This window comes from Carassius gibelio, chromosome A13 (assembly GCF_023724105.1).
Source record: "Carassius gibelio isolate Cgi1373 ecotype wild population from Czech Republic chromosome A13, carGib1.2-hapl.c, whole genome shotgun sequence".
NCBI lineage: Eukaryota > Metazoa > Chordata > Actinopteri > Cypriniformes > Cyprinidae > Carassius > Carassius gibelio.
In genome coordinates this window covers 5,500,390-5,521,915 of record NC_068383.1, presented here as the reverse complement: position 1 = coordinate 5,521,915, position 21,526 = coordinate 5,500,390, and the positions used below count along the sequence as shown (strand labels likewise).

Below are 21,526 nucleotides of genomic sequence, written 5' to 3'. Positions count from 1 at the left end.
TTTCAGTTCTTGAGGATGAATGGCTGTCCTGTTATAAGATACTTCTACACACAGGGGTGTAAAATGCACAGAGAAATTACAATGAAATGAAAGAAAGAATACCATATTTAATCTTCACCCTCTTTATCTGCATTCTTGGTTGCCTTTCCACCTTTCAAAAGTTTGGGACTTTTTTAATGCATACTTTTATTCAGCAAAGATTAATTAAATTTAGCAATTAAATTGACAGTAAAGACAATGTTACAAAAATAATACATAATAATAATATATTTAATATTTATATAATAATATAAAATAATATTTCAAACAAATGCTGTTTTTCTTAACTTCCTATTCATCAAATAATGCTGAAAAATGTTTACACAACTGTTTTCAACATTGATAATAATAATACATGTTTCTGGAGCATCAAATCAGCATATTAGAATGATTTCTGAAGGATCATGTGACACTAGAGAAATGATGCTGGAAATTCAGCTTTAATATCAGAGGAATAAATTACATTTGAAAGTATATTAAAATAGACATCAGTTGTTTTAACTTGCAAGAATATTTTCACAATATGACTGCATTTCTGATAAAATAAATGCAGCTTTATAAATAAATTAATGCAGACTTCTTTCAAAAACATTTACAAATCTGACTCCAAAATTCTAAATGGAAGTGTTACTAAATGTACTGTTATTGCAAAATGTAAGAAACAATAAAATGGCTAATAACCAAAGACATTATGACCACCTCAGGTACCTTTAGTAACATGATGTCAGTCCACATAAAACATGTCAGTACAGAAGAGTCTCTGGATCAGAAGCCGTTTGCTCCTGAAGACATGCTGTGGTTCTGATGTAAGGAAAGATAGACGTCCAGACATGAAAAGGTTATTTCTGTTTACAACTGATGAGTGTTGAGTCAGTATGAGTGCCCTGTAATATCATTGCCCGACACCTGAAAATCAGCCCTTTTTCTTCCATGTCTTCCTGGCATTCCCTATGGTTGAATTCTTTCTGGACAAGAGTGTACAGGCATAATACTGACTGAAAACCTGACCTACATTTATGAAGTTAAAAGTGAACTGTATAATGTCTGTGCCACTAAACAGAATTGCACAATTAAAAATAATGACAATTATAATAGTTGCCATTCAGAGGTTTTGCAGTTCTGTTCACTGTCACTAATGCTGTGGAAATGAGCACTTCTCCTTTAACACTGAAAGAAAGAAACGTGAGAAAGACGAGATATATAACAGTTATCAATTATGCCACACCAATGGCATAAGAAACAAACTATGATCAACATACAATACAGACTGAATTCACCTTATTGTGTATTGCACTGAGCAGCAGAGGTGAAGTGATAATCGTCATAAGCACCATTACAATCACCTAATCTCAGTGATCACCAATAAATAAATGTCCTATACAATTGCCATCATTTCAACATAAAAAATGCTTACATTCATAATGCTAAACACCAACAAATTATATTAAAACAATATTATTAATAACATGAGGTCCACTTGGTCCCCATAATTTCTCTGATGTTGTGCTGGTCAGGGATTTAGCAATCATCTCTGGGTCAAAAAATAATGCATATTCGATTAAAATCTACATCTAAAGTCATTCAAGTTGTCTGCTCACTATATTTAACTGAAATACAACAAAACAGATTCATCAAAGAGAATGTGATTAACAAGATTCAATCCAGATGGCAGTTCTTTGGTTGTCACTAAAACCTGCAAAAGACTGCATTTCTAGGGGGAGCACCATGCTATGAAAAGTTACAAATATTTGACAGAATTACAACTTTGGACACCGTTTCATATCAGCAGCTCTTCTTTTTTTTTCTGGAAGAACTCATCAAATGTGCCAAAGTTCATCAAACCTTTGCTTCAGACATTTGAAATGTAGAGAGAGAGAAATGTAGCATTAAATCACTTGGTCATCAATGGATCATCTGCAGTGAATGGGTGCCGTCAGAATGAGAGTCCAAGCAGCTGATTAAAAACATCACAATAATCCACACAACTCCAATCCATCATTTACTGTAACATCTTGTGAAGTGAAAACCTGTGAAAAACTTTCATTCTGACGGCACCCATTCACTGCAGAGGATCCATTGATGAGCAAGTGATGTAATGCTCCATTTCTAAATCTGTTCTGATGAAAACGTATCTACATCTTGGATGGCCTGAGGGTGAGTACATTTTCTGCAAAGTTTCATTTTTGGACAAACTATTCCTTAACGAAACTGAAATTCATTCTAAATTCAATCTAACAGCAGCCACTGATGGTCATGGGGCCACATTGTGCATTGCAACTGTTATTGTTAATGTCTAAAATGTTCTGGGGGACAAACAGTCAAAAAGAATTAAAAGAAATTGTCCTGCAAAACATATACAGTATTTTGTGCATAAAATTTAAATAAACAAAACATTGCTGCTGGGCTCCCCTTGAATAGAGGTGCAGTAAATCCTGGCCAACATTACTAGTTCATGTGTACAGCTACAGTCCAGTTCAAAGAGACGGAACACAAAGACAGACAGCTTTTGTTGCCTTTTGTTGGAGATTTAAAGTGATGCGACAAGAGCCTCCAATTCCTTCTGTGCTTCCTCATCCTTCAAAAAAAAAAAAGAATTACAATGACATGATACTCAAATTACAATAAATCAGATTCAACAGAAAAGAAAAACACCTCGTAAGTCTCAATGCTCATTGCAGAGGCCGCGTCACACATCTGTTGGGCTTGAATCCTCTGACCCAAGTCTTTGTAACACTGACAAGAGAAACATGATATAGGTGCAGTTACTGTAAACCCTTACAATGTTCTCAATGTTCCTTTACTGGCTCATTTTCAATATCTCATGAGCTGCTTTTTCTGTTCACCTTGACAGGAACAGACTGTTTGAGCAACACATAAAGTGCATTTATTACATTTTACATGCCATTTAGCAGAAACTGTGCAGAATTTCTATAATAGTCTATGGTTCTTATTTGGATGACATCATTTTCATTCACACAGACAACTTAGAAAACAAAGCGAAGTATGCAGTTTAATTGTCAAAAAAAAAGAAAAAGTTTATGATTCTTATACTTTTCCTTCATTATGATACTGTTCACAAATGAACATGGATTTGGCCTAAATACAATTGCTAAGTAAAAAGATAAAGGCAGTCTATAAATAAATTACGCAGGGTCACTTCAACACCACCACCACAAAACCTTCTTTCAGCCTTTATTTAAAAAATATTTTTTTCCCTGGAAGTGTGAGTTAGAATAGTTTGCAAGAGCATATATATATATATATATATAAGTAGAACATTCCATATTAGTAATGTTAATACTTAATGTATGCTGCTTTGGAAGATAGCTATGTAGATGGTAGTCAGCAAGGCAACTCACTTGGATTGGAACAAAGCCAGCAAAATACCCAGTCAAGATTATAATTTTTTTATTATTATTATCAATATTAAGCTCCTTTATAAAATAGTCAAGCCCTCAAGCAAAAGAGTCATTACCTTGGCTAAAAACACATAGTTGAATTTTGAATACTGGGGACTGATCTCTTCTGCCTGTAGAATTAAACAAAAGACAAAGTTAGCAAATGCAATCTGTTATCCATAGTCAGACTGAAATTATGAACCCCAGCCAGGGTTGCCAGGTTTTATTGACAAAACCCACCCAATCGCATTTCGAGGTGTCCCCTGTTAAGAAATCGCATTCCAGGAGTTAAATACAAATTTTTGGGTAGAATTCACATTTCAGGGGCTAAGTATCACATCACTGAGGTCGCTTCAACCAGCAGACATGAAAAACAACCCATGGCAACATTGTTAATGTAGCCCAATTTGGCAACACTGTGTCCATCGTTTAGTTGGGAATTTCCAAGCCGCTGTCGCTGTCGCCGGCGCCTCTACACCAGATCTTGTTGCCGATCTGCCTTTTTTCAACTTTTGCAGGCATAAGAGGAATGACTGAAAGATAAACTACTTAAAGCTGCGGTAGGGAACTTTTGACGCTCTAGCGGTTAATAAACAGAACATCGTAGCCAGAACTACTTCTCTCTGTTTATGTCTATGAAGAATGACAAAGGTACTGGGTTACTCCGCCGCGGTACTCACGAAGCAATCTAAAATAGTCCGAATATAAACACTTATTATAGGTGTACCCTAGTGATTCAGGACAAGCTAAAAACACAGTTTGGAAAATGGATTTATGGTGTACTCGCTTATTATGTAAACTTTTCTACATTTTGAACACAAACAAAGTTACAGACCGCAGCTCTGATTGGTTATTTTTTACCGGGAGCGATGGAGTTTCTGCAAATGGCAATAGGACCACTGGGAGGAGCCAGAAGAGCTTGATTTTTTTCACAGATTATCTGTCTCATATTCTACTGTCAGGACATAATGACAGGTTTAACAAATATGTAAAAAATATATATTTACAAAAGTTACATACTGCAGCTTTAAACTGAATTTGTTAACAACGGTTTTGTGCGCCATTCCAAAGACTGCATCTATGAGTGGCTAACAGCTAGCACTGAGGACAACAAGTTATTTGGCCATGTTTATTTTATTTTTTTAATACGAGTAAAGAGACATGGAATGACAGACGCATGGAGTGCTTTATTATTTGACGAGTATTAATTCATGCACATTGTTATGGAGGTGTACGTGTTGTCTGAAAATACTGTGATGGATGTCCAGCATTTGTACAGTTCTGCTGCTGTGGGCACGTCATCATTTTAGAGTGTTATAAATTAATCGTGTATTGGTGGATTACTTTTACTGATCCATGTAGGGAAATTTACTCTGAATTCAACCAACCCCCATATAGCCTACTGTTGAGTTGTTGATCAGCTGTAACTGTCGTTAAGAGCCTGTGTGCGGCATAATATGTGAATTATATGCAAATTATATGCATATGGCTGCGTAAGCTGTTACAGAGATGTGTAAGATAGATCTGTATGTAGTTTACAGTTGCTTACTGAAGGCCCTGACTGAAACCCCACGGCTCGCTACTGACTATAGTACATAATGAACATGAATTAACATCAAAAGGTATGCTATTATATAAGAGAGCCTACAGTACAACAGTTGCAAACTGCGGAAAACATGTAAAGCTTGTAAACATTGCAAAGTAATAAACATTTACCTCTGAATTACCATTTTGGTGTCTATAAGCTCATCAGTCAGCTAGAAAAATAACCATAAAGAGGTGCATTTTGCTATATTCATGCACTATTCCATTTTAATACTTAACTTGTCGTCTATGATTCAACTCAACTATAAAATTGCATTTTACTAATTAAGAGAAACAGACTGAAAGTGTGAAAGACAGTAAAAATAAAGTTTTTTTACAGAACCATTTTTGGTTCCACAAAGAAGGTTCTTTAAAGCACCATCTCTTTCTGACCTTTTTATAATCTGAAGAACCATTTGTGAAATGCAATGGTTCTTCAAGTTGTTAAAAGTTCTTTGTGAAACCATTTAGACAAAAAAAGGTCCTTCTATGGCTTTGTGAAGCACCTTTTTTTTTAAGAGTGTATGACAACATTTACAGGATGCGTTAAGGTGGAGCCCAAACTACACTCATGATGATTCACGATGACTCATGATGCTTATGATCCATGATATTGGTACAAATAATGAACATTTCTTTATGACTGCATATTTCAAGTTGTAAAAAAACATTTAGACAAGATGGATTAAAATACTGATAAAGTCAAGAAAAGATGAGATATAAACACATAACAGTATGATTGAAATGTAAAAATGTAAAAATAAAATGCAAATAAATAATAAAACCAATAAACAAATAAAACACATTTATTCTGTGGCACCTAAAAAAATTATGAACAAATGGCTCTTTACTCGATCTTTTTGTTTGGAGCCCTGAATGTATATGCATTAATATAATGATATTCTTATATTTTCTATTACATATTATAAATATATTTCATAAATGTAAAATATTTTTCTTAAATCTATGCATGCGTTTGTATTTATATATAATAAATAAATATACACCATATACACACATTATGTAAACAATCCTATTTTGGATGTGATTAATCGTGATTAATCGTTTGACAGCACTACTATTGATATATAAACACAGACTGTTTATGTAACATATTTTTCGCATTGCATGTGTAGTTAATTAAATGAGATCATGAAAAACAGCTCTCTCTTGAACATATGACTGAACTGCTGGCAGGCAAATGTCTAGGGTACATTCTCCAACGTGTTAAATTAGATATTAAACAATTACCAATGGCAGGCTGTACACCTCCACTCTATAATCAGAGCAATAAATAACACTGTCAACATTTATGACTTACACAATCACACAAAATATAAACGCTGCAGTAGCCACATATATTTGAGCTTATGTTTTCAACAAAGAAAAAAACATAGCTTTTCTCCACGTTTTGATAAATTGAGTTTGAATGATCTTTACATTAATACATGTACATTAATATTTGATCCTCTAGGGTGAAAGGAAAAAATATTAAAACACATTTTCTCAAAATCTCAAATCCTGATTTTCCAAACAAAAACCAACAGCTAAACATTTGGAAGAAATCTATTATTCATGAAAGCATATTTAGTGGTGAGATAATTTGAAATTAAATATGTTGCCAAATGTCTGCCAGCCTAAAACCCTACTCATATACTACCATTAGGAAGTTTGGGATCGGTAAGATTTACTTTTTTTGTTTTTTTAAGAAGACTCTTACGCTCACCAAAGCTGAATGTATTGGCTTAAAACACATTCCAAACAGATTTTTGTTTTAAATTGTATAACAATTTAAATAACCACTTTCTACATAAAAATATTTTTTAAATTAATTTTTATCAATGTTAACAAGTATTTTTGATTAATATAAAGTAAAAGCATTTTTGCATTGCATTTTTTTTTATTGATTTATTTGACTTTTTTTGTAACTATGTTAATTTTGTTTGCGGTCATATCTGACCGATTTAATGCATCCTTGCTGAATAAAAGCATTCATTTAAATCAATCAATCTTACTGACTCCAAACATTTGAACAGAAGTGTGCATCCTGAGCATCTCAATTTAAAACCAAATGCATTCTGCTCTTCCTACGAAGCCTTTCCACCAAGATTTGTTAATTATCATGCAGTACCATGTATGTTACATTCAACTAAAAATGTTTGTCCAAAGAGATGCATGGCTGTATTGATGCTTGATTTTAAGAACCTACGGTACTTTACTAATAACAGGCGTAGCTGAAACCCATTACATTGAAGGGGGTTTCCACATAGTTTTTGTCATGTAGCAAATAAAGCTGGATTCTGTATGAAGGTGTGTAGATGAAGGGACATCATGTTATTTGGTCATAAGCTGTTGGCATAGTTGCTTGGTGTCAATTTTTTACCCAAAATTAGACTATTAATGATTTATGATGAACAACGATTCCCTATTTCTCTCCTTTAATCAGACATTGTGTTGTATAACTCTACAGAATGTTGTGTTGTCTTGGCAGGGTGCAACAAGTCTAAACACAGACCCTTTAAATAAGTAGTGATGGGTGAGATACAAAGGACAGGAGAACATCAGAGGAGAGAGCACCTTATGTAAAACACTGAATGTAGGAACAAATGTCAAGCGCGTTCATAATTGAACAGGGTTTATTTAAACTGAGACCTCTAAGACAAATCTCTTTTTTTTCTCAGCACAGTAAAATAAGTTAACTATCATGTCAGCCTCCCAAATATCTATAACATACATTTAATACTAACACTAAATAAAGAGGCTCTTTACACAATCAATCACCAATGTGTCCGAGTGATCAGATCCCCACCTTGAGGAAGTTGTGCAGGGCGTCCTGGACTGTTGCATTGGGTGGCTCTCCAAACAGAGTAGCAGCAATTTTCCTCTCAATCCAGGTACATTGTGACACCTGCATATACAATAGGTTTATAAAGAATCATGACTAAGAACGGCCTTTATCAATGTGCAGATAGGCATTTATGTATATGTATATGTAATAAAAAATAAAATAAAAATTGCAACACTCATTTAGTCATGATTTATGCATTTCTGATCAATGAATTTCCAAGACTTGAATTAATTTAATTGTAATTTTAGTTTATTTTATTTATGTAAACAGACTGCACTTGTAATAATTATATGCATGCTATTGTTCAAAAGTTTTTTTTTTTAAAGCCATCTGTACTTTTATTTAGCAAGGATACATTAAATGACTGGCAGTAAAGACATTTATAATGTTACAAAATATTTTAAATAATGCCATTCTTTTGAGCTTTCTTTTCACCAAAGAATACTAATAAGAAGTTTAACTATTTTCAACATCGATGATGTTCATTGAGCAGCAATTCAGCATATTAGAAGAATGTTTTCTGAAGGATCATGTGACACCGAAGACTGGAGTAAAGTTTCTTTTTTCCAAATGAATTACATTTTAAAATATATTGAAATAGAAAAGTTATTTTAAATTGAAATAACATTTCACAATAATTTGTTTTTTCTGTCCATATGATCAAATAATTGCAGCCTTGCTGATCATAAGAGATTTAAAAAATCTTTTCAAAACTAAACTTTTGAAGGGCAGTATATATTCACTATATCCAGTTCCATTAATTAAAATGTATGTTTTGAAATAGAAAAAAAATTAATAAATTTCCCTGATTTCGCCAGGCTTTTTTTGAGTGTGGGAACCCTGATTTAGGCTTTAATTAACACAAATGTCATGAATTTCCCCAAACACACTAATCACAAATGCTCTGTCACTCACAGCATAACACCAGCGGCCCAGCAAGTAATACGACAGAGGATCTTCAGGTTTCAACTCTATTGCCTTATCCAGATGATCCTTGAGACAGAGAGAAAGAGAGAGAGGAAGAGAGTGAGACGTTTCTTTCTATGTGGCAAGACTTGTCTGATCTCTACAGCTGAGATACCGCAAATATTTTTGCTGAACTGTCTCGCACGAACATAGAAAAACCCACCACACGCATCTGTCATTCAGCTCCTCTCTCTCTCTGCTAGCTCACCTGCCAGGGCTCTGCAGGTGTGTGGTGTTTGGAAATCTAGCTGACAGCTAAGATAAAATGCTACGTGTATCAGAGACTGATCTGCTCTTATGAAATACGTGTTTGCGTGTGGTACCCTCATTCCATTTCCTCTCGTCTCAGATAAGATTATGAACACTAACTCTAACAGAAGCTGATGCTATGCTCCCATCAACACATCCAACCAGTGAAATCAACCGAAACGACCTTGTGCTGAGATCACCGTGTCATTTACTGCCCTTAAAATATTCTCTACATAAAGCACAGGACAGTTATAAATGTGAAAATAATTAAGGGTCAGATTTGTAACTGGAAGCATCTGGAAGTAATCAAAAGAGGAAGTAACTGGAAGTAACTACTTCCTGTTAACATGAACTCAGCTGTAAACAGTACATCTGAACTGTTCCAATATTCTGCTGTCTGCATTTAAGCTTAAGAAAGTCTGGATTTAATATGAATTTGAGATATATATTTTATTTAATTATATTTAAGTGCCATGTTCTACAATGGAGCAATTAAGCTATTTGTCTACACATTTTCCATCCCAAAAGAACAAATATGCACACTCACCTTAAAAAGATAAGCATTTTTTATTTTATTCTGAATAGACTCATACTCTGACAGGAGCCCACAATGTATAGCATACCTGTGCAAAGATAAACAAAAACAGAGAGAGAGAAATTAAACCATAAGTAGTAATAAATGAACTGATGATCTATCTAAGCACCATTGGACAAAAGTAACATCAGCTCTTCAAACCATAAACATTTGATCTAATAAGAGCTACAAGTAATTTCTTATTACAAAATCTGACTCCAATTACTGACTGAATAAAGTGATTTTAGGTGTAGGACTGATGTGCGTGTGCATGTGTTGTGTGTTTATAGTGTTTTGAGGCGCCAGCTGAGAGGTGATCAAAGCTGTTCCACCATTGAGATGTAAATCTTGCTGGTACTCGCAGTCAAACAATGGAGCCGGGCATAAACACCTTTTATGTTTACAATCAAGGAGTGAGGAGGTCAAATGTCACAGGAGGTGAGAGGGGCTCCATTTGTCTGATTGGGTGACAGACTCTGTAGCCAAAAGACTGAGTTCACCAGAGGAAAAACACAAAACTAGCACAGACGCACCTTAATGGATAGACTTACTGTACTCAGTCACACTGGTGTGTGTGTGGGGGGGGGGGGGGGGGGGTAGTTGTGCTGTGGGAATGAAGCTTTTTTACTGGCTAGAAAAATTAAATGCATGCCGGAGAGAGATTCAAGTAACAAAAAGCTGCATGTCCATGGACCACCCACAGTCTGTTCACTGACCAGCTGAACTTATCAATCTAGCAAGATCTAATCTGATTGGCTGAGTTTGTGCAACCTTGGAGATTAAGGACAGAGTTTTAAGAAACTTGGAAACCGAACTGCATTTACAACGCTAAATAAATAGTACTGCAGGGATGACATATCTTTGTAAGCCAAACCCAGAAAAGAGTCCCATTTAGCATTTCCAGTTCCATCATCCTTAAGTCAATGGGTTTTTATTATTATTATTTTTTAATGGGTTTTTGATTAAATGTCTGAAAGGTTTGTGGTTAACACAAGATCAAAATATAAGATACCTGTCAGTAATATCCACTTGTAACATTTTTAAAGCCTTTACTACAGCTGTTTAAAAGGACTACAATGGACATTTTTTGCATCAAAGCAAAAAGGTAAACTCATCATTTTTTGCATCTTAATTCTGTCCCTAATCATGCTCTTGCAAACTATTCCAAAAAAATAATAATAATGTAATAATTTGTGAACAGTATCATAATGAAGAAAATGTATAAGAATCATAAACTTCTTATGGTTGCTTAATTTCTGCAGTAATGCAAAGGCCAATTTTTTTTTCACAATTAAACTATATTTTCACAAATTGAACAGCATACTCCTCTTTTTTTCTGTGTGTTGTCTGTGTGAATGAAAATTATGTCATCCAAATAAGAACCATAGCCTATTATAGAAATTCTGCACAGTTTCTGCTAAATGGCTAACTTTATGTGTTGCCCAAACAGTCTGTTCCTGTCAAGGTGAACAGAAAAAGCTGAAATGTGGACTTTATGCTGTTTGTAAGAAGTCTGACTTTGAACTGAATAATGGCAGTTTTTGTTTTTCATAGAGAATAATTGAGAATGATCATTGCGTCACTATGTTGAGAAGCTGGCTCTTTAAGCTTGGCATTCAGGACAGACAGTTTAGAAACATATTTCATCTACTTTCTCCTAAAGCAAACAAACACTTGGGCAAGTTTTGACAATTTCTCTGTCTGGCTACTGTGACTAAATGGTGCAGAGGAGGACAATTACATTGAACACTCTACACCAAAAATAGGATGACCAACCAAAACAGAAGATCACAGAGGTTTGAGATGAGATCTCTGAGGGGCAAAGATGACAGATGCCTTAATATCAACAGCTCTGTTACAAAACTAAGTGTGCTGTCTGCATGGTCTGAAACTATTTGATTGCAATTTTTTCTGCCTGTGCATAGCGTTCCAAATCAGTCACTTATAAGGGTCCATTTCAGTCATGCTGCCTATGTAGACAATACACACTGGTTTTTGAACAGAGCTAACAAAGTGAAAACAGCCAAATTAGCTTGTAGTGTGTCTAAACCTCGATGACCTGCAAATAGATTTTAACTGAAGCAACATGAATACATACCAGAAGTGATTACTAATAACAACTGCTGGCAGAGACAGTGCAGGTGGGGAGAATGTTGCTCAATGTTCCAGGGGATAATTCCTTCCCCCCTCCTTTCACAGATTGTTTTGTGAAGCGTTTTTATTCATTGCTGTCATGTTCTGGCAATGCCTGGAGGCCTAAACATTGAACCACAGCAAAGTGATGGAAGCCAGTGGCAGAAGTTTTGTTGGCTGAATGAGCATGTCACACACCTGAAAACATCTCCTCATTCTAGAAATCTGGGGTTTCCCTCCACAGGGGCATTATGGGTAAACATCCCCAAAAATAAAAACGGTTTACCACGTGTGGATACTTTGTGAACAAAAATGTGGAAATACTGTTTCAAAGCAATACGCCAGCAACAGATTGAAAATATCGAAATTCATTTGATCAATTTAAAAAATTGAACCTGCAACAAATTCAGTTCAATTTTATTTTTTTATTTTATTTTAATTGAAATTTTTAGACCATACCACTGAGACTGCTCTAATCAGAGTTACAAATGGAGTGTCCCAAGGCTCAGTTCTAGGACCGTTGCTGTTCATGCATTACATGTGAGATTTTACTAGAACCAGGAAGTATGATCATATTAGCTGGCTTCCTATTTTTCATGTTTAACACTGTAAAGTTGCTTTGACATAATCTGAACTGTATAAAGCATTAAATAAATAAAGGTGGCTTGACTTGATGCCGAAAATGTAACTTTACCATCACAGGAATAATGTACATTTAAAAACATATTCTAATAGAAAACAGTTATATTTCTGTGATGGTAAAGTTGAATTTTACTGTTTTAGATCAAACTGCATCATAAATTGTTTGAGATGTTCATAATTTGTCGCTTTGGAGAAAAGTGTCTGCTAAATTACAAAATTAACATGTAAATGTAATATTTGCATATGCATTTTCATAAAAAAACAAAAACAAATAAGATCCACACACAAGAAAATGGCCAACAAAGCTCATACTAATTTATTATCCAGAGGCCACAAATAAAGTGCAAAACTGCAAAAAAGTGCAAAGTGTGCAAAACGTTGTGCATTTTCAAACATATTTTTTTTTAGCCTTATTTGAATATTAACTTGTTACTAGTCTTTCATGCATCTATTTAACCATCAATAACCTCCTTTACACTTCAAAGATGTCAATGTGTTGACTTTCGAGCACAACTGACAAAAAATAAATTGCATGCTCACTTTATACAATGACTACAACCATGTATAAATAAGGTGAGTGATGCAGCATATTATTTATGCAGAAAAAAGTCTAAATCCTAGTTTTACCTACAAATTTAGTCATTTGCTGCCCTGCATCCACTGATATTTCCTGTGGGAAATGCACATCTAGTTTATAATTAAAAAGCTGAATTGAAGCAAAGGCTGTCAAGTTCAGTGGCCTTGAAATCCAAGTGTGTTAAAAAAAAACAAGCAGATGTTTGTTACTCTATTAGTGTAATTCTTCATTCTCAGAACAGGTCGGAGAGGTTTTGTGAGCTTCAGGCAGTTTCCAGTGTTCTGGAGTGAAACTTCTGTAAAGTTTATTCGATCTTGAAATGTGTGTGTGGGGGAGAAAAAGAAACAGAGAGCAAGTACAGAATGAAAATGACACCAGAAGAGGGAGAGAAGGGACTGTACAAGCAATAGTGTGGTTTGGCCAAGGGTTGTTTCTGGCAGGTGCTTAGAGACCTTTTGGTGAGTTGAAATATTATATAGACTCATACACACTCATGCACAAACCACACAGAAACAAATGAAAAAAAAAATCCCCTGAACACTAAGATTTGTGGCTGCCAGAGGATTTTAATCAGTTATTTCCTTATGGGCAGAGAAAACCCTTGAGCAACTGGCCACAAACAAAGAGGTCTAAGAGTCAAACTGATCGACAGAAAGAACAGATTCATTTCACCTCTCGGCTCAAAATAGAAAGTTCTCTCTCATTACCTTGGGCTGAATATTCAATAAAGTCTCTATGAAAAGAGATGCCATTGCCATTGAAGGTCAGACTGACGCTCGGTTAGCAAGCAAAACCAGTTATGATGCAAAACAGAAGAATAAATCATCAGAATTAACCATGAGACAATGACAAAAAAAACTTCAGCTCAGGGAATCTGACAAAATAAACGTCAAACTCCAATAACTGAACAAATTACATGCCAAAAGAAGAGCTGAAGATGGGCATTGTATCAGGACTTTCTAATACAAGTTTATTCAGAAAAGATTTAAAAAACTGCATTTACAGAAAACACTAAAGTGCTGTGTGGTTATAAGGCCACTGCTATGCAGTTGCTAAGTCTCTGTGAGAATGCAAATGAAGCAGTTTGTTATGATATGATATAAACTTAAAAAGTGTCGAGTGATAATTATCATTATGCAATACATGAAGCTATGAAGCACGTGTTATCATGTGTCTTTCAATGTAAGGCAATGTTTGTTTCTCGCATTTCAAAAACCATTATAAACAATATCAGATGGACAAGCACCAAAGCATTCACACATTTAGTCAGTCATCTAAATTATGCCATGTGCCAAAATAAGCCTCTACCATCTGAATTGAAAAAAAAAAAGCCTCTTATATGCTCACGGTTGATAAGCATGATGAATTAATGAATAGAGTATGAATAAATTGATGAAAACCATTTAAAACCATTTTTTTTACCATTTAATATTATAATGTTAAATATAGTATATTTTCATGTGTTTTAAAATGTATTATTGTGGTGCAAATCTGAATTTTTCAGCCGCCATTACTCCAGTCTCCAGTGACATATTATCCTTCATTTTAATGTAAATCTATATAATTATTATTATAAATAATTATTATCAGTGTTAATATTTATATATTTATTTCAAATGTAGAACTATTTTGAAACTATGTTAATGTCATTACTACCGCTTTGGATCAATTTAACGCTGGTAAATATTATATTCATTCTCAAAAAAAAAAAAAAAGAACTTTGTGACCCCGAACATTTAAACGGGAGTGTATATACATTAATACTGCAACATAGTAAACATAGAAATTTCAAGCAATTAAGTAGGTGTATGTGTGAGTGTGCGTGCGTGCATGTGTGTGTGTGTGTGTGCGTGCATATTTATATGTTAGCTTGGGGCTGTCTTTGCATGTGTTTACATTCCTAGGGTGTTGTGATGCTATCTAGAGGGTTTTGCAAGATGAGTGAGCTTGCAAGCCTTTAAAACACCTCCGGTGCAGGACACCCACATACACGCACACCCACATATACATTCAGACATCCACAGAAACACACAGGAGCCCAGGTGCTACAACCAAGTATGCAAATGTATTTCTCTACGTATGAAGGCCAGATTTCTCAAAATGATCTTGAATAATGCAAAAACTCTTGAAACTAAATTGAGCACATTGGATTTGTTGAATAAATGGGCCCCACAATATCACAGTAAAGTATAAGCTATGTTAAAAAGTTTTCAGTAAGAGGTACGTGAAAGGCTGGGACTTAGATTATATTGTATATAAGTTTAAAGTTTCTCAGTCAAATTGTCCAACATTAGTCAAAAACTCCAACATTATAGATGTATCAGTGTTTTTTAATTTGTGCAGTGAGATTAACAACAGAACTCTCATCTGAAATTTCATGGGACTGCAGTCCAACTCTTATTTGCCTTGTTTAGTAAATCTGGACCCTAGTACTCAATAGTTATTGCAAACTAAAAATAAAATCAAAACTACTAAAACTATTTGTTGTTAACTGAAATAAAGCTGACATAAAATAAAATACTAATATGAAATAAAAAATATTAAATGGACATTTTTAAATATGAAACTAACTCACCACTGATGACCTTCAGCACACAGTGGATTGATGGAAATCACCTTTTCACCAACTGTTTTTCCTAAAACGAAAAAAAAAAAACGCAAACAAACTAAACAATATGTGACAGACCAGTAGCATCCAATCTGTTTTCACACCAAAATAAAAAGAGAATTAAAACATTTATTTTTCAGCAGATGATCACACACCTATTCACCACTGGACTAATAAGACATACTTCCTCTAAAGATTTCGTTAGAAGTGATAGTTGGTCTGCTTCCGAAGTCTTTGACTCTAAAACCTTCATACAAAGAAAGTGACTTTAGATAAGCTATTAAAGACATAATAGTAAAGACAGTTCGGAAACCAAACTAGTTGATCCTGTCCCCCCCATGTACTCAAGGACTGAGTGGCTATTGTGTTTAATTTGGCAGTGAGAGAAAAAAAAAAAAAAAAGAATAGAGAGTGCAAACAGATTAAGAGTAAAATACAGGACACAACCTAAAGACAGCATACACTTACAGATTAGAGGTAGTTGTGTTTTCATGAATAAGTCAAGATAGGTTATAAATTCAATAGGCTTGTCAGTCATTTTTTTGTATAAATCAAATTAAATGGCAATTAATTAATTTAATAAATCACACTTAATTTTATGAACAAATTATTTGCAGAGAAAAGCAACCAAATGCTTACAATTAATTGACATTTCATGGTAATCGAAAGCAAGGATTACATTTGAACCATTATGTCAAATTTTTCAATTCTGACACAAAAGTCTGCACTGTATAAATACGTCAACCTGTATTACGAAAAGCTGTGATTACCATTCTCAGCACAGCTCTTCTTCTCTGCACGGTCTAGAGCAAAATCATGTGCATCTGCATAGGCTCTGGACAACCGCCAAAGGTACTGGCACTTCTGATCGAACTGTAAGCACATAAATGACGCGTGTTATTATAATACATAAGATTATAAATGTCACTTTTAATCAATTTAATTCATTCTTGTTGACCAAAAGTATTATTTTCTTTCAAAAACATTAAGAAAATCATACTGACCCCAAGGTTTTGAGCAGTAATTTACATACCTCTGCTTTCCTCTCCAGCAGAGCATTCAGGCCTTGTGCTTTTTCTGCCCCGTTACAGCTGTGCAGTCGGTCTGCTTTCCGCAGCAGAGCTGTGAGTTCATCCACTGGTTCCTGCAGTGGTTTTTGGTCATCGCCACTTTCCTCTTCCTCAGAATCTGTCAGTGCGGTTATATACCTGTAGCACACAGTAGAGAAGACAGTGAGCAAGTTTCTGCTTTTGGAATATCAATTCCTGAAAACAAGGATGTAATTTACAAGTTTATTGTATTAAAAGTATTTTGGAAAACTTAAGTGACTCTTTAACCTGTTAACTGTCACCCCGTCCCCCCTGTGGGACGCCTACATATACTTCACTATATTACAATTAAATCTAATCTAATCTTGACAAACTATATATCGTTGGAAAGGGATAAGACTCCCAAATATATATTTTGCCAATGTTTTTTGTTAAAAATTATCTAGGAAAAGTAATCTATTAATTTATGACAAGAGTGCACCCTCAAAAATCTAAATTATAACTGGAGTTTTGACCTTTGTTAAAAAAAAAGAGACTTCTTTGTTGCCTTTTTCTCTATCACATTTTAGAAATCATCAGAAATTATATATCGACTGAAAACTTAAAATCTCAAAATTCATCCTTTAACACCCATTTTAAAATCAGACATTGCATTACCATGTAAATGGTACATCAATATCATGTTACAAAATATTTTCATTCATGAATTATACAAATTTACATTTACATTTACATTTACTCATTTAGCAGACGCTTTTATCCAAAGCGACTTACAATTGAGAACAATAGAAGCAGTCAGGTCAACAAGAGAACAACAACAGTATACAAGTGCCATGACAAGTCTCAGTTAGTCTAGTATAGAATGCATAGCCAGGTATTTTTTTTTTTTTTTTATTAAATGAAAAAGACAAGAAAAGGAAAGGTACTGGTGTTGTAGGTTAAGTGCAGGCGAAAAAGATGAGTCTTTAGATGTTTCTTGAAAATGAGTAAAGACTCAGCTGTACGAATTGAGATTGGGAGGTCATTACACCAGCTGGGCACAGTCCAGGAAAAGGTCCGTGAGAGTGATTTTGAATTTCTTTGGGATGGCACCACAAGGCGTTGTTCACTTGCAGAGTGCAAACTTCTGGAGGGCAAATAGGATTTAACCAGTGAGTTTAGGTAAGTTGGTGCCGTGCCAGTGGTCGTCTTGTAGGCAAGCATCAGTACCTTGAATTTGATGCGAGCAGCTACTGGTAGCCAGTGTAACCTGATGAGGAGAGGAGTAACATGTGCTTTTTTTGGCTCATTGAAGACAACCCTCGCTGCTGCATTCTGGATCATTTGCAGAGGCTTGACAGTACATTCAGGAAGGCCCGCCAGGAGAGCATTACAATAGTCCAGTCTGGAGAGAACAAGAGCTTGGACAAGAAGTTGGGTTGCTTGCTCTGACAGGAAGGGTCTAATCTTCCTAATGTTGTATAAAGGAAACCTGCAGGACCAGGTCTTTGTGGCAATGTGGTCTGTGAAGCTTAACTGATGATCCATCACAACTCCTAGGTTTCTGGCTGTCCTCGAAGGAGTTATGGTTGATGAGCCCAGCTGTATAGAGAAGTTGTGATGAATCAGTGGGTTAGCTGGAATCACCAGTAGTTCAGTCTTTGTAAGGTTAAGCTGAAGGTGATGGTTATTCATCCAGCTAGAACTGTCACTCAGACAGGCTGAAATGCGAGCAGCTACCATCGGGTCATCTGGCTGGAATGAGAAGTAGAGTTGGGTGTCATCAGCGTAGCAGTGATAAGAAAAGCCATGCTTCTGAATGACAGATCCTAAAGATGTCATGTAGATGGAGAAGAGAAGTGGTCCAAGTACTGAGCCTTGAGGAACCCCAGTAGCAAGGTGGTGTGACTTTGAAACATCACCCCTCCAAGACACACTGAAGGATCTGTCAGAGAGGTAGGACTTAACCCACAGGAGAGCAGTTCCAGAGATGCCCATCTTTCTGAGGGTGGACAGGAGAATCTGGTGATTAACAGTGTCAAAAGCAGCAGACAGGTCCAGTAAGATAAGTACCAAGGATTTGGAAGCTGCTCTTGCTAGTCGCAGGGCTTCAGTAACCGAGAGCAGAGCAGTCTCAGTTGAGTGGCCACTTTTGAAGCCAGATTGGTTGCTGTCCAGGAGGTTGTTCTGTCCAAGGAACATAGAAAGCTGGTTGAACACAGCTCGCTCAAGTGTCTTTGCAATGAATGAAAGTGAATGGAATGAATGGAAATTTAAGTTTGGATTGTGCACTACAAAGTCAATGTTCAAAAATGTGAGTGACAGTTAAGGGGTTAAAGGAATAATTAGCCCAGAAATGATTCACCATAAGGCTATCCAAGATGTAGATGAGTTTGTTTCTTCATCAGAACAGATTTGAAGAAATTGTACATTTTATCGCTCATCAATAGATCCTCAGTAAATGGGTGCCATCAGAATGAGAGCCTCCATCACACAGTCCATAAATTAACATCTTGTGAAGCAAAAAGCGGTGTTTGTAAGAAAAAAATCCATCATCATATTTTTTGTCTTGTCTGAATCAGGAGAGACATATGCAGAGATTAAGTATTGCTTTAAGCAAAACCAGTCCCAATTTAATAATAATAATAAAAAAAAACATTGGTTTTGATGGGAGAGGACAACAGAGGATGGACTTGTTGATGGAGGTGTTTTTATGGACTCCCATTTTATGAACTAGAGTCGTGTGGGTTATTGTGATGTTTTTATCCCATTAAGAAACAAACTCATCTACATCTTGGATTGCCTGAGAGTGAATCATTTTCAGTAAATTTGCAGAGGCAAAGTGGATTTTATAATGCTTTACGTCATATTCTACCTAAACGATACCTATCTGGAAGCTCAGGCCAAAATAACCTGCATAAAATGAGTGATTTTTTTTTTCACACACAAGAGACAGAAGATGAAGGAATTCCCTTTGGAGGCAGAGCACAAATTTGGTAATGAATGTACAAACCTATGGGTGTTTTCAAAAATTGTCACTTGTGCAGTCAGTAATGGATATGCATTCATAAAGTGCTTACAGGCAAAATATCCACAGAATCTGTGCGCATGTGTAGCAAGCGAATTAATTGTTTATTGGGATTGCCTGTTTCAGACTGACACCTGAAGGCTTTCATGTAAAAACACTTGTGAGGGTTGTTTACTTTCCTTACAAGGCACGCAATGGCAATACCTGCCTAACTTTTACAGCTGTAAGGACGAAAGAACCTGAGATACTTTGATTTCCTGAGAAACAGACAATACAAACATACACGAGCATCTTCGAGACACCCCACAGAGTGGAGGAGCAGGAGACCTCCTCCCCTTCTGGCCATTTGTTTCATTTTAAATCCCTTCACCCATTCTTCCTTCTACTCAGTCTGCTCAAAATGATTACATGAAAATGTCAATGCAAGTGAACTAACACTCATGTCTAGTATCATTGGAAATGTCTCAGTGCAACTGGTACAATGGTCTCACTCTTACAAAAGTAGATTAGAAGATAATACAGATCTGAAGAGTCAAGAGATATCTTGATTACTGTGATGGGAGCGCCCTTACCTAGGGCCCTCCATGTAAATTACCCGCTATTCCCATTGAGGTGTAAAATCAGCCAGGCTTGGGACCTGAGGTAATGCAAATTCCAATTGTTAGTTTCTGTCTTCATCTCGGGGGATGTTTGTCTTGGTCTGAGGTATTTAAAGGATTGCAGCAAAAGGATCAGGGGATTTCTGTAGCCAGAAAGCCCATAGTGTGTTGTGTGTCTCTTCACTTCATACTATGTATTTTCTAAGGTCAGGTATGCATATTTTACTTGTAGATTCATCTTTGAGAATTTGATGTTTTATATTGATATGATTTGATGTGTTTCAATTGGATATGTAATTGGCAAAATACATATCTACCTGACTGTAAATAAATTGTTACATTTTGATTCTATTCTGTCTTACTCTGTAATTATTGACTAGTAGATTACATTGTATCCTTGTTAGCAACATGAGCACCCGAATGAATGAGTTAATATAAAAATAGAGTTAACTAGAATAATCAAATGTCAGAAGAATATTAATTAAAAAGGCATACAACCAATTTGCATTTCAACCTAAATTCGAGGTCATACTAAAATGGAGTCAGATTAAATAATAAAATGGAGTCAGATTTGAGTTTAACCTAAAATGAATAACTCTACGCGCTGAAAGACCGAACACGCAGGAAACCTTCATCCAGCACCGGATACCTTCCTTGGGCCGAGTGTCTGGACCTTACAGTGGTGACCAGCCTCCGTGATCTCCCTACTTAGGCGAGTGACGTCTTTCCAGCGCGAAATTCAGATTGATTCTCACAGAGAATATGAGGTTTGAGCTTCTTCCCTGTCTACAACTGCTGCGGTAAGTTCATTCCTTTTTCTTATTAGAAGTGTTGAGGGAAAGCTTTTTGCATTTCACATATAGACACATTTTTAGAACGGGTCGACATACCCATTGTTAGACCGGAGACCGTAGAAATCCGGTGGGGGGAGAATTAACCGGGAAACATGGCTTTTCAGGGACAATACAGTGACAGTGTAGATCAGGAGATCATGGAAATTCAGGCATTACAAATAAAAGACACACTTCTTAGTTTAAACGATAAAGGATTCAATCTTAAATGGAAAAACAACGAAATTGTAGCTTGGTTTTTGGCCGAGGGCAAAAAATTGGCATCTAAATCTAAATATAAGAATATCCCAACTGCTATCGTCTACCTGCTTCGTAAAAATGACCTCGAGACAATAGCTGAAAACAAACGAACAATAACAAGCATCAAAGAAATTGAAAAAGGGCGCTCTGAAGAATTGCAAA

General features: G+C 35.6%; 1 protein-coding gene across 1 annotated transcript in view; it reads right to left on the bottom strand.

Annotated features, from left to right (window-relative positions):
- Positions 1-409: 409 nt before the first annotated feature.
- Positions 410-21,526, bottom strand: part of LOC128025951 (regulator of microtubule dynamics protein 2) — a 30,888-nt gene continuing 9,771 nt past the window's right edge. The window contains exons 3-11 of the mRNA XM_052612593.1: positions 16,652-16,826; positions 16,389-16,491; positions 15,586-15,646; positions 9,632-9,707; positions 8,785-8,862; positions 7,831-7,929; positions 3,515-3,568; positions 2,692-2,772; positions 410-2,614 (exon numbers count right to left, since the gene is read on the bottom strand). Coding sequence (XP_052468553.1) covers positions 2,567-2,614; positions 2,692-2,772; positions 3,515-3,568; positions 7,831-7,929; positions 8,785-8,862; positions 9,632-9,707; positions 15,586-15,646; positions 16,389-16,491; positions 16,652-16,826 — 775 coding nt within the window. The 3' untranslated portion in view covers positions 410-2,566. The remainder of the gene's footprint in view (positions 2,615-2,691; positions 2,773-3,514; positions 3,569-7,830; positions 7,930-8,784; positions 8,863-9,631; positions 9,708-15,585; positions 15,647-16,388; positions 16,492-16,651; positions 16,827-21,526) is intronic.